This window comes from Daucus carota, chromosome 2 (assembly GCF_001625215.2).
Source record: "Daucus carota subsp. sativus chromosome 2, DH1 v3.0, whole genome shotgun sequence".
NCBI lineage: Eukaryota > Viridiplantae > Streptophyta > Magnoliopsida > Apiales > Apiaceae > Daucus > Daucus carota.
In genome coordinates, this window is record NC_030382.2 from 20,302,341 (window position 1) to 20,323,681 (window position 21,341).

At 36.7% G+C, this 21,341-nt stretch overlaps 1 protein-coding gene and 2 long non-coding RNA genes across 3 annotated transcripts; all 3 read right to left on the bottom strand.

Annotated features, from left to right (window-relative positions):
* Positions 1-1,258: 1,258 nt before the first annotated feature.
* On the bottom strand, positions 1,259-3,968 carry LOC135150163 (uncharacterized). The gene is made up of 3 exons (XR_010288460.1): positions 3,734-3,968; positions 2,322-2,411; positions 1,259-1,333 (listed from the first exon to the last, which is right to left on the bottom strand). It is a non-coding gene; the product is annotated as an uncharacterized LOC135150163 (long non-coding RNA).
* A 5,824-nt stretch (positions 3,969-9,792) lies between these two features.
* On the bottom strand, positions 9,793-10,505 carry LOC108198308 (lysine-rich arabinogalactan protein 19-like). Its single transcript, XM_064086732.1, has 2 exons — positions 10,495-10,505; positions 9,793-10,390 (listed from the first exon to the last, which is right to left on the bottom strand). The coding sequence occupies exons 1-2, from the start codon at positions 10,503-10,505 to the stop codon at positions 9,793-9,795; spliced, it is 609 nt and encodes a 202-aa protein (XP_063942802.1).
* A 343-nt stretch (positions 10,506-10,848) lies between these two features.
* On the bottom strand, positions 10,849-13,542 carry LOC135150110 (uncharacterized). Its single transcript, XR_010288416.1, has 3 exons — positions 13,324-13,542; positions 11,912-12,001; positions 10,849-10,923 (listed from the first exon to the last, which is right to left on the bottom strand). It is a non-coding gene; the product is annotated as an uncharacterized LOC135150110 (long non-coding RNA).
* Between the last annotated feature and the right edge of the window lie 7,799 nt (positions 13,543-21,341).

Consider the following 21,341-nt stretch of genomic DNA (forward strand, 5'->3'; position numbering starts at 1 on the left):
TTTGTTCTTAAAGATGGTGAAGAGAATTTGAGTAAGTTTGAACCAAAGGCATATGAAGCAATCTTTGTTGGTTATACCAATTCAGCTTATAGAGTTTTTGTGATTGACACATTGTTAGTGAAAGATAGTGTCAATGTTACATTTGATGACACTAAACTCCCAAGTCTACAATCTGCTAATCCATCTAAGTCTCTGAAGTTTGACAACTATCCAGCGTCTGATTCAGATGATGATATGCCGCCTGAGGTTGCAACAGGAGATGACAACAATGATGGTGATGATCCAGGCAATGGTGGAGGAAATCATGGAAACATTGGAGATTCCACTAATGCTAGTGGTGGATCATCAAGTCAAACTGGCAACAACTCAAGAGGAGCTGGTGGATCAACTAGTCACACATTTCAGCTTACTGACAATACTGCTGAATCATCAAGGACACATCTTCCAAAGGAAAGGATTTGGAGCAGAGAGTATCCCTTTGATTTAATATTTGGTAATCCTGATGCTGGTGTCAAGACTAGAAGTGCTACGTCTAACGAATGTTTATTTTCTGGTTTTCTATCTCAACTGGAACCAAAGAAAATAGATGAAACACTTGTTGATCCTGATTGGGTTCTTGCCATGCAAGAAGAGCTCAATCAATTTGAGAGACAAAGAAGTTTGGGCCCTAGTTCCAAGGCCTAAGGGTAAATCTATAATTGGAACTAGATGGGTCTACCGGAACAAGTTAGATGGTGATGGCATTGTTGTGAGAAACAAAGCCATACTTGTCGCGAAAGGTTATTACCAAGAAGAAGGAATTGATTATGATGAAACCTATGCTCCAGTTGCTTGTCTTGAAGCCATCAGTATATTTCTTGCATTTGCTGCACACTCCAACTTCAAGGTTTATCAAATGGATGTGAAAAGTGCATTTCTGAATTGAAAGTTGGAAGAAGAAGTATATCTAGAACATCCCCCTGGGTTTGAAAATCCAGTTTTCTGACTTTGTATATGTGGCGCCCTCCAAACCCGGGTCAGAAGTTTGGGGTCCACACCTTATCATAAACCTGTAATTAATGATTTAATAGATATATAGTGACCCTTAACTGTCCTTGGATCGCAACAGGTTAAAGTATAAAACAAGCCACAACACAACTTCAATTATTACAAACCCAAATCCCAAAATAAAAACTTAAATCTTACAAGCTTACACGTCATTTGTGTCTCATTATTCAAACTAATACATATATCAAAAGTCAAGCGCTGCCGATAGCTTTCTCCATCTCTCAGCCTGGAATCCTGGCCTTACCACTAGCCTGAGTATCATCGTTACCAACCTTCTCTGCTTTCACTGGAAAGAACATAGAGTATCGCAAGAGTGAGCTGACAAGCTCAGCAAGTATAATAATATCCATTTAAACATTTATCAAAAGATGATGGAAGTCAGTATTTAAGAGAATCAATCTCAATATCAAAGTTTCTTTTTAGATTTTCAATTAGAATTGGATATTAAATTTTATTTTTAAAAACCAAAGGTTAGGCTGCTGATCAGTCAGACACTAACCCCGAGCAGGCCCCGCCATGCTCGTTTACTGGATCCAAGGCACACATTGGCCTAAAGTGACCACTCATCTGGTCTGACCATTCATTTGGTCCATTTAAGAAAACTATCCAATTCTATTATAAATCAGGATGAATATCAACATAATGCAATAAACAGAATCATTAAGAACATAATTAAATTTTTGGAGCAGAAACAGAATTCAGTTCAGAAGCATCTTAAAGATATTCCATAATGAGAATCAGGAATAATTTCACGAGTTAAGGAATCAGATATAGCATATCTGGATTTCAAGTGAACAATAATCATGGTTTGTATGGAAGAAGGTCTCTGGTTTTATTAAAAGATCCACATGTCAAAGGATGTTTTCAAATCCAAAGAAGTTAGGTTATTGAAAAGGAATAAGCAATTATGGGGTATATGGTGTTTCAAGTATGATTGACTTCCGGTCAATTGGTTTGGATAGCAAAGGTGTGTCAAAACATTGAAATAAGGTTCATAGGGTAGTTATCCAAAAAAAAAAATCTCAAGGTTTGAAGGTTTACAGTTGAATAAGGTTTCCAAAATAGGTATCAAAGAATCAAGTTAAGGGCTCAAGAATCAATAAATGAATAGTCCAAGTGATAGTCAAAGAATCTGGTTGATGGTTTAAGAATCGATGAATTAAACAATTCATGATATGGCTCATTAAGTGTCATGAGTGAATTAGAAAGCTCGCAAAGCAATCACATCAAGGATCATATATATATATTTGAAGGAAAGTACCAAGGAAACTTGCCTTATACTGACGATTTCAAATTTCAATCGCTCCTGCTCGATATACTATTCTATATCCACTTGCTTTCCCCCTCTAATACGCCTGGCTTCTCTGCTAATCATCACAACTAATTATCAATATGTGATCTCATACTATTCTCATCATCTTACATTCGAAACGGGCTTCTATCTACCCTTCGTTTCATCCAAATCCGATTTACGGATCAAAAGATATATCAAAAACAATTTTATATCAATCACGTAAACACATAACATCTCAATCAGATAGCACATAGCACGTATCACATAAAATATTTAATAAAATATATTTTTCAAAAGAAGTTTGAAGTCAAACGGACTTTTCTGGTATTTATTATGAATTTTTTAAACATTTTTCGGAATTAAAACGGGTCAAAGAATCATTTTATAAATAAATAATCCATTTCTGGATACTCGAAATCAAGCCCGAAATCATTTGAAATCAATTAACGAGCTTCAATCATATTTTAGAATAATATTTTAAAGCTCGAAACTATTTTTCGGAATTTTAAAATCATTTAAAAATATTTAAAATAATTAAATCTAATTAATAAATCAATTAAAATCAATTAATAATTAATTAAAACAATTAATCAATTAATAATTAAATTAATTGACTAATTATAATAATTAATTACTAATTAAAATTAATTAATAAATTAAATCAGATTTATTTTTGAATTTATAAATAATTAAAAACAATTTTTGAAATTAAAATAAATGATTTTCGAAATTAAATTTAAATCAGAAATCATTTTTAAAACTTTTTAAAAGTCCAGGGTTTGAATTGCAACTTTTGGAAACTTCAGGGTTTAAAAGTTACCATCTCCAAAAGTCAGGGGGCCAGGTGGTAATTTACCACCGGCGGCGACCCCCGACCGCCGGAGACGGCGGCTCAGGCCTCCACGGGCCATGGAAACGTGCAGATCACAAGCATTCAACCCCATAAACTTGCTCAAGCCATCAAAATCCTTAAACAAGCAACGTTGAAGTCGCCGTTTGAGGATTAAAAACCCGCCGCCGACGGAATATTCCCAGGCATCGGCGGCGCCTTCCCCGCCTCCTCCACTTCAATTAATCACTGAAATCAACTCTACACCGGCTTATAAACATGATGGTATAGTTTGTTTGTGCTCAGAATCACCAGATAACCAAACCCCAAATTTCAATTGAATATATTCAAAGAACACGAAGAACCCTAGTTTTCTAATTCGACAATCAAACTCAATTTTAAAGGTGTTATGAACCTCCAAATCACACATATAACATACCAAAATGACCAGGAGAAGATTATCTACAACATACAATCATCAAATCACACAAACAACTTCAAAATCAAAAAGCCCTAATTTAAGCCTATTTATTTCGAATTTAAAACTCAAAATCCATACCCACCTGATGTTGCTGCACTGATTTTGATGCTAGATTATGATTCTACTTGTTAAAACCTTCAATTTGAGCCCTTGAACGCCAAAATCCGTGTCCGATAACGCGTCCAAATCCTCGTTTGAATCTCAAGAACACGAAGAACTCTCTCGGGAATTTCTCGGTTTTAACTGGTTTTATGATTTTCGTAATAAAATAAAGTACAGTTAAGTATATTTATACTTATGAATAATTAGTACCCCTTTGAATCATATATGGCATGAAAATACAATGTTTAATAGCTTTATACTAATAAAACGAGTCCAATCGGTACCGGTTTTCGAGATAATCATCAAACGGGGCTTTTTAATCCGTCATTAGTATGCGGGTCCCACCGTCATTATGACAAGATAAGGATAAGTATAAAATAACCAGTTTCACGTTTATCGAGACAACTAGATAATTATCTAATACCGAAAAACTCCGCCGGACCGGCTCCGGAACAAACCGTACTCCGGATCGAAAAAGTCAAAACATGAAAAATGTCCGGAATGTTCAAATTAAGCTAAAGGTGAATTTTGTTGGAATTTTCGGGAAGTAAAATCTCGGTACCGTTACAGGTTGACGGTTTTCAGAAAATCAAAATAATTAGTGATTAATTAAAATATACATAATTAAATCCATAAATCAAATATAAAATCATCTGACAATACATAAATCGATATGAACATATCTAAATAAATTATATTTTGTACTGAACATATAAAAATTTATATTCCTCAAATTTAATCAAAAATACATAACTAAATTAATAGAACAGGAACCAATTAATTCACAAAAATTCATATAATATTCATATAATATTCATTAATCATTCAAATAATTACACGGATAATCCCAGATGTTACATCCTTCCCCCCTTAAAAGGATTCTGTCCTCAGAATCACTTAGGTGAACAAATGAGGGTACTTTTCACGCATATCACTTTCTAATTCCCAGGTTGACTCTTCAACCTTTGGGTTTCTCCACAATACCCTTACTAATTTCACTACCTTGTTTCTTAACACCTTCTCTTTTCTATCTAGGATTTCCACTGGCATTTCTACATACGATAAATCTGCCTCGAGTTCTACCGGCTCATACTCTATCACATGTTTCGAATCTGGATTATACTTCTTAAGCATCGATACATGAAAGACGTTATGAATGTGCTCCATGTGCGGGGGTAACGCCAATTCGTACGCTACTTTGCCTACACGTCTCAAGATTTCAAATGGCCCGATATATCGGGGACTTAACTTGCCTTTCTTTCCGAATCTGGATAGTCCTTTCCATGGTGACACCTTCAGTAACACTGCTTCTCCGTCTTCAAATTCTACGTTCTTCCGGAATTGATCTGCATAATTTCGTTGACGACTCTGTGCTGCAATTAGTCGTTTCTGAATGATTTCAACGACTTCCTTTGTTTGTTGTACTAATTCCGGTCCCAATACCTTACGTTCTCCGACTTCATCCCAATATACTGGTGATCGACATTTTCGTCCGTAAAGAGCTTCATAAGGAGGCATCCCAATACTTGCGTGATAACTATTATTGTATGCAAATTCCACTAAAGGTAGATGCTCGTCCCAATTTCCTTTGAAATCGATTGCACAACCACGTAGCATGTCCTCGATCGTCTGAATAGTTCTCTCACTTTGGCCATCTGTTTGTGGATGATATGCCGTACTCATATTCAATTTAGTGCCCAAGGATTCCTGAAAACTTTTCCAAAATCTCGAATTAAATCGTGGATCTCTATCTGACACAATGGATACGGGGACTCCATGACGAACTACAATCTCTTTCAAGTACATATGTACTAATTTATCCAAAGAGAATCTCTCATTGATCGGAAGAAAATGCGCTGACTTGGTTAGTCTATCCACTATAACCCAAATGGCATCATGGTTTACTTTAGTCCTTGGTAATCCTACAATAAAATCCATAGCAATATGTTCCCACTTCCATTCTGGAATCTCTAAAGGTTGCAATAATCCACTTGGTCTTTGGTGTTCTGCTTTCACTCTTTGACACGTATAACATTTACTTACCCATTCTGCAATTTCTCTTTTCATGTCTGGCCACCAATAGTTCTCTTTTAAATCTCTATACATCTTAGTGCTGCCTGGATGAATTGAATACTTAGAATTATGTGCTTCCTGCAAGATGTCATTTCTTAACTCTGTTACTGGTGGAATCCATATCCTGGAAGAAAACCTAAGAATCCCTTGATCATCTTTCTGTGTACATAACTCTTCTCCCACTAACTTGTTTACATCTTGATCCACTACCTCTTCCTGACACTTCTTAATCTTCTCTAACAGCTCTGGTTGGAAGGTCATGGTATACATCGCTATCTTTGATGGTTCATAAATTCTTACCTCAATTTCCAATTTTTGAAACTCCTTATATAATTCCTCTGGCACAGTCAACACGTTTAATCTTTCCTTTCTACTTAAAGCATCTGCTACAACATTGGCTTTTCCTGGGTGATACTTAATCGTACAATCATAATCCTTAATCAACTCTAGCCATCTCCTTTGTCTCATGTTCAATTCCTTCTGGGTAAAGATGTACTTTAAACTTTTATGATCTGTATAAATCTCACATTTTTCTCCGTACAAATAATGTCTCCATATTTTTAATGCAAATACAATCGCTGCCAACTCCAGGTCATGAGTGGGGTACTTCTGTTCATGAGGTTTAAGTTGTCTTGACGCATACGCAATAACTTTATCATGCTGCATCAATACACATCCTAATCCTTTATAAGAGGCATCACTATATATCACAAAATTCCCTTGATCATCTGGAAGGGACAATACCGGTGCTGACACTAATCTCTTTTTCAACTCCTGAAAACTTTCCTCACACTTCTCATTCCATATGAACTTCTCATTCTTTCTAGTTAACTTGGTCAGTGGGGTTGCAATTCTTGAGAAATCCTGTACAAACCTTCTATAATAACCTGCTAACCCCAAGAAACTTCTAATCTCTGTGGGGGTCTTTGGTCTTTCCCAATTCATTATAGCTTCAATCTTTGCTGGATCTACCTTGATTCCATCACGACTCACTATGTGTCCTAGAAATTGAACTTCTTGTAACCAAAATTCACATTTAGAAAACTTTGCATACAATTTCTCCTTTCTTAATATCTCTAAAGCTGTTCTCAAATGTTCTGCATGCTCTTCAGCTGTCTTAGAATATATCAGAATATCATCTATAAAAACAATCACAAACTTGTCCAAATACTTCTTAAAGACTCTATTCATTAAATCCATAAAAGCTGCTGGTGCATTCGTTAATCCAAAAGCCATTACTAAAAATTCATAATGACCGTACCTTGTTCTAAAAGCTGTCTTAGGTATATCCTCAGATTTGATTTTGAGCTGATGGTATCCCGACCTAAGGTCAATCTTAGAGAAATACTCTGCTCCTTTCAACTGGTCAAACAAGTCGTCAATACGGGGTAAAGGATATTTATTCTTGATGGTAAGCTTATTAAGCTCTCTGTAATCTATGCATAACCTCATACTTCCATCTTTCTTCTTTACAAACAACACTGGTGCTCCCCATGGGGATACACTAGGTCTAATCACTCCTTTTTCCAATAACTCTTGTAATTGTTTTGCCAATTCTTTCATCTCTACGGTGCCATCCTATACGGGGCTTTGGATATTGGCTCCGTTCCAGGTGCTAAGTCAATTGCAAATTCTATCTCTCTATCTGGGGGAAGTCCTGGTAACTCATCCGGAAACACGTCTGGAAATTCATTCACTACTGGAATATTTTCAAGTTTTACTGGTTCCTGACTTTTATCAATTACATAAGCAATATAAGCTTCGCATCCTTGTCGTAACATCTTCTTTGCTTGGATCATGGTTAAAAATTTCTTTACTTGCTTTTGTCCTCTAAACGTTATTACCTTGTTATCTGGTGATATTAATATTACCTTCTTATTTTTACAATCTATCTGCGCACTATGTTTAGACAACCAATCCATCCCTAGGATTACATCAAACTCCCCCAACTTGAAAGGTATCAAGTCGGCACAAAACTTACTTCCTAAAATCTCAATTTCACAATCAGGGCAAACTCGATTAACAGTAATACGATCCTGATTCGCTAGTTCTACATTCATAACCTCATTCAACAATTCAACCGGACAATTCAACTTATCAACAAAAGCTTGAGAAATAAATGATCTAGTGGCTCCAGAATCAATTAACACCTTGGCATTTATAGAGTTTACATTAAGCGTACCTGTCACCACATCGGCATCCTGAATAGCATCCTTTACTGACATATCAAAGACTCTTGCCCTAGGAGGTTCATTCACTTCTGGAACAGTTCCCATGATTCTAAGTGCATTGCTAACAGGGGCTGGTGTCTTGCAGTCCTTAGCCATATGTCCTGGCTTTCCACATTTAAAACATGTATATCCTATGGCTGGAATCTTACTTGTTGAGCCTCTATTGGTCTGATCCTTTATTGCTGGCTGGTTCTGACATTCTCTAGAGTAGTGTCCTTTCTGGTTGCATTTAAAACATACCACATTCAGTTTGTTACATACTCCTCCATGTCTCTTGCCACACGTTTGACATTCTGGCATTGAAGACCTTTGCTGATTGGCCTGACTTCCCGTAAGAAAACGTCCTCCTTGTCCACCACTGCCTATTCTCTTAAAATTAGGATTTCCTCCTACTTGAAACTTCCCTTTCTTCTGGAACCTCCCCTGATGAGATGATCCTCCTCTATTGTCTGGCTTTCTCTTCTTATCCTCTTTAGACTTCTGAAACAACTCATTCTCAGCCTCCGCAATCATTGCCTTCTCAACCACTGCCGCATACGTCTCTAATTGCAAAATAGCTAACTTGCTCCTAATCCAAGGTTTCAGACCTTGTTGGAATCTTTTTGCTTTCTGCCTATCGGTCTCTACATACGTTGGCACAAACCTAGCCAATTCCGCAAACTTATTCTCATATTCAACCACAGACATATTTCCTTGTTTCAACTCTAAAAAGTTCAACTCCATTTGATCTTGAAGAAACCTAGGAAAATACTTCTCTAAAAACAATTCCTTAAACCTCTCCCAAGTTATCTCAACTGTACCTTCCATATTCTTCACAGATTCCCACCAATACGTTGCTTCATTCTTTAAGTAGTGACTGGCATACTTTGTTTTCTGATCCTCACTTGCTGGAACTAATGCAAAACACTTTTCCATTTCTTTCAACCATGTTTGGGCTGCAACAGGATCTGCTGAGCCCTTAAACTCTGGAGGATTAACTGCCTGAAAAGTTTTAAAAGTTACCCTAGGATTCTCTTGATGTTGCTGTTGTCGGGTAAGATGAGCAGTTTGTTGAGCCAAAATTTGAATCAGTTGGGCCACAGCAGGATCTACTGGGCCTATATTGACATTCTGGTTATCATTGTTATCATTGATGCTGTTGGTGCCTTCAGGATCACTGTTGGCACGAGTATGTCTTGTTGGAGGCATTCTGTAAAGAAGAAACAATTTACTTAGTCGTTTTAAATCAAATTCTCTTTTATAGAAGGTTTTTAAGAAAACAGAATTATACATTTTTGAAAACATTTTTGAGATTGTTTAACTAAATAAATTGCATGCTTCTTTACAGAATGTAAAACATTGAAAGAAAGATTGTAATACTATCACAAGAGTTTATGATTGGTACTGAAAGTAAAGTAAAGTAAAACAAGTGCGATAAAGTAAAGGACAAGACTGAAAAGTAAAAGATGCTGATATATATAAGTCAGTGCTGGAGATACAAGCGTCAAGCGCTTTATCAAAAGTAAAGTACAACAACAGCAACAGCAAGGCTATCCTCTAGTCCGCTCGGCTAGTCTATATATACATGTCAAAATCTGCCGACAACCACAGCAACATACATATCATCTAGTCAGCTCCGCTAGTCTATATACATGACAAAATCTGCTGACCTGATACATACTACTCACTACATACTGCATCATACACACTACTCACTACAACACTGACCATCTCCAACACCTGATATACTCCAGACCTAAGGGAAGTCTGGTCCTCCGATAACATCCAACCGCTCCACGACCCAACGAGCCCAGTCTATAATATCTCCAGGGGTACCAAGTGGTGCGGTGATCCCACATAACCTCTCTACTGCCTCTGTCCTAAAAGCACGTATCTCCTCTCTCAACTGTCGCTCTGCCCGGTTAGGGTCTAAATCCCCCATCGCCTGTGTCAGCTCTCCAATCTGGCCCAACAACTCATCTCTCTCCATCAAGAGTGCCTGATAGTAGTGATAGGGTACTGAAAGAGGGGAACACGGATAAGAGGGTCCAACACCTGAAAACCCAGAAGACTCATGCTCTGGTGGAGGTCCACGGATAGGAGGTCGTACAAGGGGAGCAGATGGGGGCATCTCAGGTGCAGGTGGGGGTATAGCCCTAAGCGGTACAGCTGCAATAGGGGTCTGTCCACTACGAGGGTATCCAGGTGGACGTGAAGGTCCAGCTACAGGTGGGGATGTAAGTGCCCTGGGTGAAGATACGGGTACAACTCCTGGACGGGGTGGAAGTCCCTCAACTGTCGACTCTGAATGATCAGAATGAACCGGGGTACTGGGGCCTGACATGCCTGATAATCTGAGAATCAACATGAACAAATACGTATGAGAATCTGCATCCACTACCAACATCAATCCTAGATCTATTACGAATATTCCTCAACCTCTCAACGTTCTATCTACCTATCACTCATTTCTAATCCTAAACTTCTACCCAACCTAACAATCTAGGCTTGTTTCATTGACTTAAAACCTGTCGCTCTGATACCAACCTGTGGCGCCCTCCAAACCCGGGTCAGAAGTTTGGGGTCCACACCTTATCATAAACCTGTAATTAATGATTTAATAGATATATAGTGACCCTTAACTGTCCTTGGATCGCAACAGGTTAAAGTATAAAACAAGCCACAACACAACTTCAATTATTACAAACCCAAATCCCAAAATAAAAACTTAAATCTTACAAGCTTACACGTCATTTGTGTCTCATTATTCAAACTAATACATATATCAAAAGTCAAGCGCTGCCGATAGCTTTCTCCATCTCTCAGCCTGGAATCCTGGCCTTACCACTAGCCTGAGTATCATCGTTACCAACCTTCTCTGCTTTCACTGGAAAGAACATAGAGTATCGCAAGAGTGAGCTGACAAGCTCAGCAAGTATAATAATATCCATTTAAACATTTATCAAAAGATGATGGAAGTCAGTATTTAAGAGAATCAATCTCAATATCAAAGTTTCTTTTTAGATTTTCAATTAGAATTGGATATTAAATTTTATTTTTAAAAACCAAAGGTTAGGCTGCTGATCAGTCAGACACTAACCCCGAGCAGGCCCCGCCATGCTCGTTTACTGGATCCAAGGCACACATTGGCCTAAAGTGACCACTCATCTGGTCTGACCATTCATTTGGTCCATTTAAGAAAACTATCCAATTCTATTATAAATCAGGATGAATATCAACATAATGCAATAAACAGAATCATTAAGAACATAATTAAATTTTTGGAGCAGAAACAGAATTCAGTTCAGAAGCATCTTAAAGATATTCCATAATGAGAATCAGGAATAATTTCACGAGTTAAGGAATCAGATATAGCATATCTGGATTTCAAGTGAACAATAATCATGGTTTGTATGGAAGAAGGTCTCTGGTTTTATTAAAAGATCCACATGTCAAAGGATGTTTTCAAATCCAAAGAAGTTAGGTTATTGAAAAGGAATAAGCAATTATGGGGTATATGGTGTTTCAAGTATGATTGACTTCCGGTCAATTGGTTTGGATAGCAAAGGTGTGTCAAAACATTGAAATAAGGTTCATAGGGTAGTTATCCAAAAAAAAAAATCTCAAGGTTTGAAGGTTTACAGTTGAATAAGGTTTCCAAAATAGGTATCAAAGAATCAAGTTAAGGGCTCAAGAATCAATAAATGAATAGTCCAAGTGATAGTCAAAGAATCTGGTTGATGGTTTAAGAATCGATGAATTAAACAATTCATGATATGGCTCATTAAGTGTCATGAGTGAATTAGAAAGCTCGCAAAGCAATCACATCAAGGATCATATATATATATTTGAAGGAAAGTACCAAGGAAACTTGCCTTATACTGACGATTTCAAATTTCAATCGCTCCTGCTCGATATACTATTCTATATCCACTTGCTTTCCCCCTCTAATACGCCTGGCTTCTCTGCTAATCATCACAACTAATTATCAATATGTGATCTCATACTATTCTCATCATCTTACATTCGAAACGGGCTTCTATCTACCCTTCGTTTCACCCAAATCCGATTTACGGATCAAAAGATATATCAAAAACAATTTTATATCAATCACGTAAACACATAACATCTCAATCAGATAGCACATAGCACGTATCACATAAAATATTTAATAAAATATATTTTTCAAAAGAAGTTTGAAGTCAAACGGACTTTTCTGGTATTTATTATGAATTTTTTAAACATTTTTCGGAATTAAAACGGGTCAAAGAATCATTTTATAAATAAATAATCCATTTCTGGATACTCGAAATCAAGCCCGAAATCATTTGAAATCAATTAACGAGCTTCAATCATATTTTAGAATAATATTTTAAAGCTCGAAACTATTTTTCGGAATTTTAAAATCATTTAAAAATATTTAAAATAATTAAATCTAATTAATAAATCAATTAAAATCAATTAATAATTAATTAAAACAATTAATCAATTAATAATTAAATTAATTGACTAATTATAATAATTAATTACTAATTAAAATTAATTAATAAATTAAATCAGATTTATTTTTGAATTTATAAATAATTAAAAACAATTTTTGAAATTAAAATAAATGATTTTCGAAATTAAATTTAAATCAGAAATCATTTTTAAAACTTTTTAAAAGTCCAGGGTTTGAATTGCAACTTTTGGAAACTTCAGGGTTTAAAAGTTACCATCTCCAAAAGTCAGGGGGCCAGGTGGTAATTTACCACCGGCGGCGACCCCCGACCGCCGGAGACGGCGGCTCAGGCCTCCACGGGCCATGGAAACGTGCAGATCACAAGCATTCAACCCCATAAACTTGCTCAAGCCATCAAAATCCTTAAACAAGCAACGTTGAAGTCGCCGTTTGAGGATTAAAAACCCGCCGCCGACGGAATATTCCCAGGCATCGGCGGCGCCTTCCCCGCCTCCTCCACTTCAATTAATCACTGAAATCAACTCTACACCGGCTTATAAACATGATGGTATAGTTTGTTTGTGCTCAGAATCACCAGATAACCAAACCCCAAATTTCAATTGAATATATTCAAAGAACACGAAGAACCCTAGTTTTCTAATTCGACAATCAAACTCAATTTTAAAGGTGTTATGAACCTCCAAATCACACATATAACATACCAAAATGACCAGGAGAAGATTATCTACAACATACAATCATCAAATCACACAAACAACTTCAAAATCAAAAAGCCCTAATTTAAGCCTATTTATTTCGAATTTAAAACTCAAAATCCATACCCACCTGATGTTGCTGCACTGATTTTGATGCTAGATTATGATTCTACTTGTTAAAACCTTCAATTTGAGCCCTTGAACGCCAAAATCCGAGTCCGATAACGCGTCCAAATCCTCGTTTGAATCTCAAGAACACGAAGAACTCTCTCGGGAATTTCTCGGTTTTAACTGGTTTTATGATTTTCGTAATAAAATAAAGTACAGTTAAGTATATTTATACTTATGAATAATTAGTACCCCTTTGAATCATATATGGCATGAAAATACAATGTTTAATAGCTTTATACTAATAAAACGGGTCCAATCGGTACCGGTTTTCGAGATAATCATCAAACGGGGCTTTTTAATCCGTCATTAGTATGCGGGTCCCACCGTCATTATGACAAGATAAGGATAAGTATAAAATAACCAGTTTCACGTTTATCGAGACAACTAGATAATTATCTAATACCGAAAAACTCCGCCGGACCGGCTCCGGAACAAACCGTACTCCGGATCGAAAAAGTCAAAACATGAAAAATGTCCGGAATGTTCAAATTAAGCTAAAGGTGAATTTTGTTGGAATTTTCGGGAAGTAAAATCTCGGTACCGTTACAGGTTGACGGTTTTCAGAAAATCAAAATAATTAGTGATTAATTAAAATATACATAATTAAATCCATAAATCAAATATAAAATCATCTGACAATACATAAATCGATATGAACATATCTAAATAAATTATATTTTGTACTGAACATATAAAAATTTATATTCCTCAAATTTAATCAAAAATACATAACTAAATTAATAGAACAGGAACCAATTAATTCACAAAAATTCATATAATATTCATATAATATTCATTAATCATTCAAATAATTACACGGATAATCCCAGATGTTACAGTATATTTCCTATTCAAAGCTGTCTATGGACTCAAGCATTCACCAAGGACATGGTATGACACTTTCTCTGAGTTTTTAATTAAAAACAATTTTACTAGAGGTGTCATAGACAAAACTCTCTTTTACAAATTGCATGATAAGGATGTTATATTTGTTCAAATATATGTTGATGATATTATACTTGGTTCTACTAACGATAACTTGTGCAAGAGATTTGCTAAGTTAATGCAGAGTAACTATGAGATGAGTATGATGGGTGAGCTGTCCTACTTCCTTGGTCTTCAAGTAAGCCAAAAGGAAGATGGGATATTCATTTGCCAATCAAAGTATGTTAGAGATCTTCTTCGAAAGTACAATATGGAAGACTCTTCACCAGCAAAGACACCTATGGCCACTGCCACAAAGCTTGACCATAGGGATGGACATTCACCCCGCCCCGCTCGACCCCGATCCGATCCCCGCACCGAACGGGGCGGGGAATCGGGGAATTTTTCGGGTTCGGGGTCGGGGTCGGGGTCGGGGGATTATTTCTAAAAATTTTCGGGGTCGGGGCGGGGTCGGGTTTTTCATGATCCCCGCCCCGAACCCCGACCCCGACCCGATATAATACCCGAACCCCGATCCCCGCCCCGATTCATCACCCGAACCCCCCAAACAAGAAGTGTTATATAAAATATATATGTTTAAATGATGATGCGTGAATGTGGTTTTGAACCCCTGACCTCCCAGGAGAAATGGGATATGCTGACCACTGTGCCACATGTGGTCAGCATATCATATCTTTATAACTTTTCTAAAATGCTTATATGAATAACCTAAAAAACATAATGATCAAACATGATTAAAAAAAAAATAAAATCGGACTCATAATAAACTAAATTACAAAAATAACTAATTTAAAACGTAGCTTCAATTCAAAACTAATTTAAATTATGTAAAACCTAAAATATGTATAGGTTGATATATAATTTTAATACATTTTTTTTATTATTTAGATTTTGTCAAAATAATACATGTATAATCCGGTTAAAAAATGTGCATGTTATGTTTTTATTCACATGACCTAAGTTAACTTTGCATCTATGGCCAAGAAATATGAAATGAAATATTTATATAAGTTTCTAATAGCTTATATGATTTTCCAGGCATATTACTTACTAGCAGGGGCCAGGGGGAGTGTTTCTGGAATTTTTCTTTGCAGAGCTGCAAGAAGCTACAAGTCAAGAAAAATTTAGCATGTTAAATTTGAGTTGTGTAATATTCTTATCATTTTGTAACTTGAATTCCTTTCTTGAATATTTTATTAGAAGTTATTTGTGTGGACCAGATGATCTGAAAGAATGTTGCTTTGTTTTGTTAAATGTTCATGACATATTACTCTTAACTACTTCCTGTATATATTACAGGGTGTTATTGTGATTTTATTTTTGTCATGGTCACTGGAGCATGTGATCAGGCTACTTTTTTGTTAAACACTCTAGTTACAAGTCAACTTTTTCTTTAAAATATAGTATAATCATGAAATTTAAATATATTTTAGTATATTTGCAAAAACCCCGAAACCCCGCGGGGATCCCCGTTCCCCGTTCGGGGCGGGTACGGGGAAACAAAAATACTCCCCGTCGGGGATCGGGGCGGGGTCGGGTTATGGGTATCAATTCGGGGATCGGGGTCGGGGATAGCACTCCCCGGTCCCGAAGTGACCCGATGCCCATCCCTACTTGACCAGGATAAATCTGGTAAGAAAGTTGATATCACAAGCTATTGAGGTATGATTGGCTCTTTACTGTATCTTACTGCAAGTAGACCAGATATCATGTTTGCAACATGTTTGTGTGCTAGGTTCCAAGATGATCCTAAGGAATCACATCTTATAGCCGTCAAAAGAATCTTTAGATATCTTAAGGGTACACCTGGCTTAGGAATCTGGTACCCTAAGAATATTGGTTTTGACATAACCGGCTATACAGATTCTGATTATGCAGGATGCGGGATTGATAGGAAGAGTACGTCTAGAAGCTGTCAATTTCTAGGACGTCGATTAGTTTCCTGGTATAGCAAGAAGCAACACTCTGTGTCTACTTCTACTACTGAAGCTGAGTATATAGCTGTTGGAAGCTGCTGTGCTCAGATCTTGTGGATCAGGAATCAATTTAATGACTATGGAGTTGTAGTAAACAAAATTCCTATATTTTGTGATAATACAAGTGCCATAGCCATTTCCAACAATCCGGTTCAACACTCAAGAACCAAGCACATTGATATCAGGTGTCATTTTATTCGAGAACATGTCATGAATGGGACAGTGGTGTTACATTTTGTACCTACGACTGAGTAAATTGCTGACATCTTCACTAAACTACTAGATGAATCCACTTTCTCTAAGCTGGTTTGTGAGTTAGGGATGTTAAATATGACATAGTTCTCATTGTATATATTTTTCATATGCATTATGTGTTTTTATATATTTTTGTGAATTTTCTATGTAATTATATCCGTGTTATTAGATTTTATATGATATTTTGTATATTATCTGATAATATTTTGAGTAATTATGCATGCTTGTATATTAATCTATAATTTTCTAAGTGCTCTTGTACTCCCCTGTAATATTCTCTAGGCATTTAGATATTATTTGTATTTATTTTGTATTTTTCAAAATTAATTAAGTATAAATATTTGATTTTAAGTTAATTCATTTTATTGAATTAAAGTTAAATTCATAAGTATTTATATTTAATTAAAGTTGAATTTTACAAAATATTTGTGTAATATATAGTATTGTTTTTATTATAAATTTTTGATTTTAATTGCAAAATATTTTATCTTTAAAATAAATCAAAAATCATAATAATATATTAATATATTTCGTTTCCTGGTTGTTTCGGCAAGACAATTGGTTTGTCTTACTGAGCTTTTGTTCAGCAAGACAAAATTACATTTTGTCCTACCGAATGCACTATCCTATGCTCAACAAGACATTCAAATTGTCTTACGACTTCTACACAACCTCCTACTACGCTCGGTAAGACAATTTTTAAATTGTCTTACCCGAGTCTGTTTAGCCCCAAGCGCGACAATCCGTTTGTCTTACTACGCTACACTCCCTCCTTCAGTTTTTTTTCGGTAAGACAAAAGGCACGGATTGTCTTACTGGTATTCAAACCCCCGTTTGTCTTTTCGACTTAGATTAAAACCCTTAAGACAAAACCAAGCTTTTGTCTTAGCAGTTCATCATCTCCCTCACTCATATATAGACGCACGACAATACACACACAAGCTCTGGAATCGTTTTTCAAGTTTAATCGATAAAAACTTGCTGTGTTCGATTTCAAGCCTTAGTTGCTTTCTGGGTTTCGATCATTTCGATCAAATCATACCGAAACTCTGCTCGATTTTCGTTCGAATCAAACTACATTTGAAGTGATTTTGCTGGATCGTGTTCTTGGCTTCGGTTGTGGTGTACTGTGTAGTATCGATCCTGTGCCTCTGCTTTGGGTGGTGAAATCGATTATTTGATTTTGGAAGTTAGGGTTCTTAAGATTTTGGGGACTTTTCAATTTAAGGAGACGTTTGGCTAGCTTATAAATGATTATTTGGGGATTTAAAGCTAAGGGCGCGTTTGGATTGATTGGAGCCATTTAAATTAATTAACTTTTAATTCGGATTTTATCAATTAATTTGAATTATTAATTCATTAATCAAGTGTTAATTAATTATTAGTTGAAATTTGCGAGACATTTGAGAATTAATATTTTATTTGAAAAATTCTCGCTTAATTCAATTTTTAATTATTAAAAAAAATGGCCGGAGAGTTTGTTATTGCTGAAACGAACTATTGTGCGAACTTAGATCCAGAACTGTGCTCCGACCGATTCAAGAGATGGGTTAGATTTCTTACCAATCTAGACTCTAGTCAGTACTGCACTTACTGCTGATACTCCAATTCAAGTGCAATAACTATATGACTTCTAGTCAAATGCAGTCAACTCTACAACTCTGGAGAACTACAAGCTGATAGGTGATCTGCCTAATGGAAAGAGGATTGTCATCACTGTTGATAGGGGAGAGCGGGTGCGGTTTTTGGATAAAACCGCACCCGGAACCGCATGCCCTCGGTTTTAAAAATAAAAAACCTCAACCGCAACCTCATTGTTGGTTTTGGTTTCAAAACCTCGGATTTGGTTTTTGTCGGTTCGGTTTCGGTTAAAAAACCGCATCAAAAAAGAAAGAAACATTATACATAAACATTTAAATGAAAATGACAGTATTTAAAATTAAATTATTTCTTTAAAGGTGCGAAAATCAACCTAAAATAAGCAGATGCCAGTAGATGTGCATGAAAATAACTGTGAATTCATAAGATGGTAATATCTCTAATGTTTAAAGATACAAGCAAGACATCTTTTGACAAGCAACAAACTGTGATTCTATTGGTCAGACTCGAAGGATCCCAGAGCTATAATGGAGGAATTTTTTTTAACATGCAATCCAGTAGGTGTGCATCAGAGTTCAGAGTTCAAGACTACATGATTAACGATAATTTGCCGGACTTGGTAATTCATTCAGAAGCATAAGGTCGTGCAAAATGAAACCAAAAGGCTAAATGAGTTCATTTTTTTTATGAAATATTAAATTTAAATGGAACATCTCAACATCTGCAAGTTCACAACATTTTTATATGGATCTACATGTGTCTATAGCATGAAAATACAAATATTTTGATATAGATTTTAAAAATCAGATCGGTTCGGTTTTTCCCGGATCGGTTCCTAGCTATAATCGGAACCGAATAATCGGTTTCGGGTTCATTTTTTAAATTTACGGTTTCAGTTTCGGTTCGGTTTTATGCGGTTCGGTCTTGTGTGGTTTTTAACGGTTTCGGTTTCGGTTTCGGCTTTATTCGGTTTTTTGCTCACCCCTAACTGTTGATGATGTTAATATAATCCTGGGATTTCCAAGAGACAATTTTTAGGAGGTCCCTACATATGCTGAAATCATTCGATTCTTCCAGGAGATTCACTATTAGGGACAGATATTTCTTCCTAAAATGTCAAAGGGCAATTTGAAGGCTGAGTGGGATATGTTCTTTGATACCTTGGCTAAGGTATTTGCTCCCACTACAAGGAAGAATTCTGGCAATATATCTTCTATGCTGCAAATCTTTGGATTCTGTGCAGTTTATAATCGTCGAATCAATTTCGGGAAGATATTGCTAAGGGAGATTTCAGGAAATGGGGTCAGTTACTCAAAGATCTATCCACTCCAATGCGAAGGTTGAATGCTATTATCCTAGGTTCCTGATGTTGTTTCTAAATGATAAAATGAACGAGGCAGACAAGAATTTGTACGTCAACTCTCCAGTGGTTCCTATTCTGAAGACTTGTACAAAGATTCAGACAAGGCTGGTCAAACAGAAGAAGCATGAAATTGTGCCTCTTATAGTGACACCTTTCATGCTGGAACAGTTTAATGCACCACTTCAGCCTGTACAACTTCCGGAACCACTCTAGCAAATGCCTCCAACACAACAACAACAGCAACAGCAAGAACAGAATCAACCTCTACAACAACAACCACACCATAACATACAACCACTACTCCTCATCCAAGACTATCAGTCTTCCAGCCAATCCTCACATTATTCTCCCTACAACCCTCCTCACAATTCTCCATACCAATCACCACACCAATCACCTTATAACTCTCCTCACCAATCCCCACATCAATCCCCTCTACATCATTCTTCACCTCAACCTGAAGTAGAACCTCTTCAATACAACTTCTTCCCCGAACAACAATCATCCATATTTCCATCACAATCTGAACCTACTCACCTATCCATACACAATATGTTCCACAAACACAATCCACCTCTCAACCCCTTCCATCTGATTCTGCTATCAACACGGAGCTGCAGGAATTTCAGACTGAGTTACAGGTAGCTCAGGTACTTTCTAACTTCTTAGATAGTTTTACTGTTGATATATCAGATTATGATTGTGATATTGGCTTTGATTTCCAGCCTCCCAGCAATGAACCTGAAAACATCCAGGTTCATAACCAAGCTGATGTTTCCATTTCTACAACTGATTCTTCATCAAACACATCAACCAACACTATTACACCAGTTGTTAGAAAGGTTGCCCGAAAATGGAGTGGGTGTGCTATGATATGTGAACCCGCAGCTCTGTCTCCTCACAAGAAGCAAAGGGTGGCAGAACCAGAGACAACTGCAGCTGCATCCATTTCTTCCCAAAAGGATTTGGACACTGAAATGGTAAATATACAGTCTCTAGATTCATTCTCTCCACATAATGCGTTTATTGAAATTGGCCGTCCTACCGCGGTACCTTGTAAAGAGTCAAGCACACCACTAGCACTCACGCTAGTAAACACTGAACCTGATTCTTATGTCTCTTCACTTAGAGAGAGCACAGATTTTCAAAACATGTCATATGAAAATTTTTCTGATCTCTTTTTATTTTTGGATCAGGATGTACTTGGCAGCTTGGAAGTACACCTGCCTTCACAGACATCGGAAAGAAAATTTTTTCCTTCACTTCCTACAGTTCCATCTCAGGGAACTATGGTAGTTTATACAGGTACTGGTGACGGTGTGACAAACACAGTGGAATCAGGCAAACACCGAGCGAAACACATGCACGAGAGGATAGTGAAAAATCTTTGAGTGTTCGTGAGGTGAGTGCACACACCAACACAGATCTGTTACAGGAACAAATGGCCCATCTGAGAGCTGAATGTGAAAGACTTGCAGCTGAAAATGCTAAGTTAAAGGGTGGAAAGCTGGTTACTCTACAAGAAAAGGTTGCTGATACTTCCTTTACTTCTCTGAAAAAGGAAATGGATGAACATGTCAAGGGTATTTAATCTCGGATTGACAAGAATCATGAGCTCTGTATGACAAAGCTTGATAGCTTGGAGCAGACATTGGCCCAAGTTGTTGAACATTTGAAGATCCCTAAGTCTACAGCTCAGTCAACTCCAGAGGATCCCTCAACTCAGGGGGAGAAAGGTAAAGATCAGGACGACAAACATGGTAGTGATAAGGGTGGAGAAGGGGCATGTGGAAAAGATTCTTCTAAAGCTGATAGAGAACATGACAAGTCAAAAGGCAA